The 6,096-nt window shown below is 49.7% G+C and overlaps 1 protein-coding gene across 6 annotated transcripts in view; it reads left to right on the forward strand.

Annotated features, from left to right (window-relative positions):
- arhgef10la (Rho guanine nucleotide exchange factor (GEF) 10-like a) overlaps positions 1–5,047 on the forward strand; it is an 83,321-nt gene extending 78,274 nt beyond the window's left edge. For all 6 annotated transcript variants that reach the window (XM_081705815.1, XM_081705814.1, XM_081705812.1 and 3 more), the window contains 2 exons: positions 2,404–2,526; positions 2,720–5,047. In XM_081705815.1, coding sequence (XP_081561941.1) covers positions 2,404–2,526; positions 2,720–3,264 — 668 coding nt within the window. In that variant the 3' untranslated portion in view covers positions 3,265–5,047. The remainder of the gene's footprint in view (positions 1–2,403; positions 2,527–2,719) is intronic.
- The last annotated feature ends 1,049 nt before the right edge of the window (positions 5,048–6,096 follow it).

Consider the following 6,096-nt stretch of genomic DNA (forward strand, 5'->3'; position numbering starts at 1 on the left):
GAAGTGTTACCGGGGAAACACGTGGCTTTCATTAATCAAGGTTTTGCTGTTGCTGTTTGAAGGCTCACTGCGCAAAAGCGCAACTAAGCTGCCGTGGTTCCTTTGTCCGGAAGTCCTCTGCTGTCCCTGTGTGGCACCCATCCCGGGGGACATGGCGTGAGTAAGTAGCCACCCCGTGACCCCCAGGAGCGGTGGAACGTAGCCGCTGGGCCGAAGGGTGCGGGGGAATTAAAGGAACGGAAAAGCCATGGAGGAAGGGGGAGGCGCGATGCCGAAACGACGCTTTTCCATTCCCTGAGGTTGCCATGGAAACCGTCTTGACTCCGACAGGCTTGGCATGTTGGTAGCTTGCCAGCGATGCCCTCCTGCCTTATTTCCCTTTGTTCTTTTTGCCTCAAACTGAAACAGGCCTGTTGCTCCGGTTCCTTATTTGTCCTCGTTAACCCCGTTTTCCTTCCACTGTCTGTACGGGTTAGGCTTTTTTTCCCCTTTAATGCTGCAGACATAGTGCTCACCGAGTCCTGCGATCCCCGACAGATTAAATATTTATCGGCGACTGCAGCGCATTCGGACCTTTTCAGTGCTGGGAGCTCGTGTAAACATTCATTACATAAGCGGCGTTTGCGAGCGTAACATCGAAGTGGCTCCGGCCCACGTCGCGTCCCAATCTTGGCGGGGGGGGGGGGGGGGGGGAGGTGCCCCTAGACATGCCTCTTGTCAAGCTCCGAGCGGGGCATCTCCTGATTCAGACGTTCTAATGCCGTTTGGTTTTTCTCGCTGGTGCTGTCCACTTCGAGGCCAAGGAGACCGCGTTCCACGATTCATACGATTCAGAAGAAAGCTTAACCAAAGCCGGGCGAGACCGTGCCTCGGAGTTCAGCAGCTGTGCAGAGAGCAGGCGTACCTGCAGGGCTGCTTCCTCTGCCACCTCCCATTACGTTACTGGGAAGAACAAAAGAAATCCCAGAAGCTCCCAGGACTGCAGGAGAATGCAAAAGTTTCTGGATCGAGCCTTCTGCCGGAGAAGACACCTACAGGTGGAGAGAAGCCGGGTCCCTTGTCAGGGTGTCTGAGAAGTCTTGTGATCCCATGGATTCTTTACTTCTCCGGTCATCATATTCTGAAATATGTAGTGTGTGTGTAAGCTAAGAAAACAGAGAGCTTAGGGAGGGTTGGAAGTCCGTTCAGAGTGCCAGACTTAAAACGAACTCTGGCCGATGCTTCTCTCTGTCTGGGCTCGGGTTCCAGGCTGCTTCCCCGTGTTTCCCGTCAGTGAGTTAGCCAGCAGACAGAATCAGAGACAGCCCTGATATGGATATTACAGATCTGTAGCCACCCAGGCTGGCATGGGTGATGAATTAATCAGTGTCTCGACACTGGCAACGTTTTCCACAGCTTGGACTTTCGGTCATGGTAAACAAGTGGGACGTTAAAGCAGAAAAAGAGAGAACTTCCTTCCTTTGCTAAGAGACTGAGCAGCTGTCTCTGAGCTGTAGAGCTTCACATGATATCACAGAGAAACTTTTTATTCAGTGAGAGACCCCCCCGCACGTCTCAAAGAAGCCACATTTGCTTCTGCTTCAGACCTTCATGCAGGGGGAGCATCATAAAATATGGAAGCATACTTGATGTTAAACTGCTCTTTCTCCAGCGACTTTGATATGCAGGGGTCGTTTGGCATTGGAAAAAAGTGCCTTTGTCTGCTCCGATGGATCTCCTGTTGGTGCTACTTCTCACCTTTCACAAAGGGTTTTGTGACCTCCGGCGCTCCTCTGATGACAAACCGGCATGCTGCTAAATGCTTCATTCGCGCGGTAGCCGGGGGCCCTGCCCTAGCGTGTCGCTCCTCGGGCGCAGCCGCGGAAACGCCTCGGCGCGGCCCCCGCAATCGGCCTTCCTGCCGTGGCGCTTTTTTTTTTCTCCTGCCTTTTAATTGAGCGTTCTGGTGGAGAACGAGGAAGGCTTCAGGTGCCGAAGCAGTACAAGCCACACGATTTAAGGTACCGCGAGAAATATCGTCTGCGGCAGTGCATCTTGTAAACGTTGTGTAATGCATCTTCACCTTTTCTTGGCCAAAGTCCAATGTCCTCATAAACAGCCTAGTAAATAACACGGCTCACAGGCCAAAGAAATATGACCGGCGCAGAGGAGCGTTTCCTGTTTGCGCAGTGCTGGCGTATCTGACCACTGTAGACGTGGGGTCTTTAAGCACAAAGGGCACCCCTTTGTCTTCTGCCAATTCCCTCGTGGAGGGTGAACGTGTCGGCTGACCGCACAGACAAAAAGCGACCTGGCGCGGTGCGATCCGGCTGCGATGTCCTGTGCGGAACGAAGGCGCCAAACGAAGCCGGGAGCCAGAACCCCACTTACGGAGTCTGTGTGTGGTTTTTTCTCTCTCTGCAGCTCAAAAGAACATGAGAGTCACCAGCCTGCTGATCTGCCAGGGCTCACTGTGGGTGGGCACCGCACAGGGCATCATCACAACACTGCCGGTGCCCAAGCTGGAGGGTATTCCCACAATAACGGGTATGCGGGCAGACACTGTTATGCTACCAACAGTGAGCGAAAAGCTAATATTTTGGTAACTTTCTGCTGTTTGGTAACTAACATAGCACAGTGATGATTTAAGTCAAAACCGCCTTGATAAAGTTAAATGTCAGTGTCCTTGAGTGTGTTTGAATGCGTTTGTGTATTTGATTGCGTTCCGACTGTGTTACAGGTAAGGGAATGACGTCTCTGAATGCCCACTGTGGTCCTGTGGACTTCCTGGTGGCTACCTCCAGCACCCTGTCCCCAGATCTCCTGAAGCGGGACTCTCTCGTGGCGGGGGTGGACTCCGCCTTTTGGGGGGAGGAGCGAACTGACTCCTCCTCCCAGGAGTCCCTGCAGCATGCCAGCGGTGCCGCCTTCGGGGAGATCAAAACCAAGGGGCGGGGCATGTTGCTGCAGTACCGACTCCGCTCCACGGCGGGTCTGCCCGGGCGACCGCTGACGGCACGGGGCGACGACGCCTCGGACTTGTCCCTGGAGTCGCCGGAGCACAGCCCGGAGGACGGGTCCATCTACGAGCTGAGCGACGACCCGGACACGTGGGTGCGAGGCCGGCCATGCGAGGGGGAGAGCAGGAGGAGAGAAACGGTCGCATCCGTGGCGGTCATCTCCGGCGGACGGGGCTTCCGGAGGCTGAGGGATGGGCCGGCAGGGGACGTACCCGAGACGTCGGAGAGCACCCTCATGGTGTGGCAGCTCCCCCTGAATGTGTGAAGGTCAGTGCTCGTGGACCACGGAGGCAGGGAGGGACGGAAATCCTCACGGCGCCGTGAAAGAGACACCGGCACCGCCGAGAGCCTCTCTGATGCTCCGTCCCCTCGCGACACCGCGAATTTGATCAGTGCAGGCGGAGCTGAAACCGAGTCGGATGCCTGTTTTATTCTTTCATCTCAAAAGCTGGAAGCGTCCGGGTCATCTGTGGCAGAGAGAGGTAGAGTGCCGCTACGTTGGCTCTCTGTGATCCATTGTCCTCCCATCCGCCTCCAGAGCTGTGCGCTGAAAACCTCTCTCCACAGGGAACCTCACATCATCCGTTTAGCGCTCGTGAATGCGCAGCCTCGTAAGGGGTCAGCGGTGCCCAGACACAGGCTGCTTCCTTCATGCCACAGGCCCACCATCCCCCGGTGAATCGTTTACTCTGGGAATTTCCACACCGTGAAACTGCTGAAGGGTCTCTTTCATTGCTCCCCGTGTTTGATGAAATCCTATCAGCTAAGGGTAAAGGCTACCCGACGGGGGTCTTTGAGCTTCTGTGCAGCCCTTTAAAGTCCACTCCCGGTCTGCAACTATTGCAATTTGAACTCATGGCTCTGTGTGTGTGTGTTTGTGTGTGTGTGTGTGCTTGTGTGTGTGTTTGTTAGTGTGTGTGTGTGTGTGTGTGTGTGTGTGTGTGTGAGAGATAGCGGTAGAGATAAAGACCTATAAGTCAAATTACAATACGTCAGCTCAGCCTTAAACGACTATGAGAAGAAGTTAATTCCTAATTAGCCCTCTCTCTCTCTCTATGGATGCCTGCAGCTGAGCGCTACTTCTGCATCCAGTTGCAGAAAATGCGCCTTTACCATATGGAGGGCATTTGAAATGTCTGAATGAGTCACTCCCGTTTAGAGAGAATTTCCAGGGGCTTCATTAGTGGCGTTCATACAAAAGGTGCAGGCAGATTGTCCGTTATATCCAAGAAGACAACAGATTGGTTTCTTTTATGTTGAAAAAACAGCCATTCACGTCTGTTTAATGGAATATGTCATTTCATGGAACGAAATATGTCATCTGGTCCTTTTATTTGCTCCCTTTTTCATAAAGATGTTTTGATCTGTTTACAGCAGTATTATTGTGTAATTCCAAAAGTAAAAAAGGTAATTAAAAATAACACTATTCTGTTACAAAAATGTAAAGATGGCAATTAGGAAAAGCACTTTTCTAAGCACTTTTCTAAGACGTTTTTTGCTCCAGCGTTTTTCAGCCTTGTATAACTGCGTCTGTAGCATATGGTTTTTTACTGATTATTACAGCTAATAATTTTGACAAATTTCCCTGTACTTAAAAAAGGAATGAAAGAATCCAGTTGACTTGAAACTCCCTTCAGATGGATTCCAAATGGCATCTGTTGGGGGGGAGATTAAGAAAGATAGTAGATGGTAAAGCATTGGAATGATTGTGAATTAATGTGGAAACTGACTTTACACTACAGATGGTGTATACAGAGATCAGGCTAACACTTTTTTTTGGGAATATGACTTTTAGAGGAAGCCACACCTGTCCTGTCGGCAAGAGAGAACCATTACACGGCTGATGAATTTAATACTGAACTGACAAAACTTCAGTTGAAAAGTAATCAAAGCAATGAGACTGTAGCCCCTTAGACGGCTGTGCAAAGTGTGGTACCATTTTAATCTGTAGATTCATCTGTAAAGGAATACATTTTTTTCTAACCTAGCCCTTCTGTAACAGACTGACCTCTGATGCCAGTAAATCTATTTTAACTAATGTCATTAAATGCAGAGGTTACGACACTTCATTTCAAACGGCCGAATATAATGGCCCTTTGTTCGCAGACTTTGGCGTGATGGGGAAAGCGTCTTTTTGTTTGTTTGTAGGTTTGGTTGTTTTTTTGTTTTGTCTGGGTTAGCATTTTTGATGCAAGATTGCTCTCACAACCCTGCTATGAGCACCTTTCAGAGTGACTTTCCTTAACGACGCGACTGAGCCGTGCACACGGCCTTCCCGCACTGGGAGGCCTGGATGCTAAAGACAGGGTAAATGAGGAATCACCGCTGTCTTGCAGTCTGAGCCATACAGCCAAACGTAAGGCCACGGTGTGAAGGATAACTGTTGTGTATGAATTCAGAGCTCTCTCATATGAAGCTCTGGTACTGCTAATGTGTGCTAAGGTATTGTTGTTGAATCTTCTGCAATTTAGTATTTATATAGCTTGTAATATAAAGTTCATTCTTATGACTTATAAATGTATAACAACAGTCATTTTTACAGTCATCTCAAATAACAGTTAATACTAACATACATTTGTAAAATGTTTTTAGTCCATTTTTGGAAAACTGCTCATTTGACTAGAATACTGAATTTCTGGATTTTTGCTCTAATTTGATCTGAAATGTTGTCTCATATTTTTTAGACTAATTTATATTATAATAAATGGGTTTGAAACATAGCTGGGTGTTTCTAGATGTTTCAAGTTCAATCGCTCACACACCCCTAGAGTTTTATACTTTTCTCATGCTCACAAACACACAGTATGTGCATTTAATTGTGTTTAATTAATAAATGACCGGTGTTGCACCATCAGTTCAACCTGGCAGAACTGTACTTTCGCAGTGAAAGTTTGGGCCAGAGATGGGTGGCGAGGACCGCAACTGCTACCGATGCGTCCCCTCTCGTCCCCATCCTGTCCCGTAGAGCGACCGGACCTGGTCCCCATTTGCCTCCTCTTGTGAGGCTGACGACTGCTGCTGCTAATCAACAGGTCACACCGAGGAAAACCCCCCAAGAAGCCTCGAAAAGGTCACAGTGGAGGGAGGGGGGGGTATC

The sequence above is a fragment of the Electrophorus electricus genome, chromosome 22, assembly GCF_041902795.1.
Source record: "Electrophorus electricus isolate QZ-2024a chromosome 22, ASM4190279v1, whole genome shotgun sequence".
NCBI classification, from domain to species: domain Eukaryota; kingdom Metazoa; phylum Chordata; class Actinopteri; order Gymnotiformes; family Gymnotidae; genus Electrophorus; species Electrophorus electricus.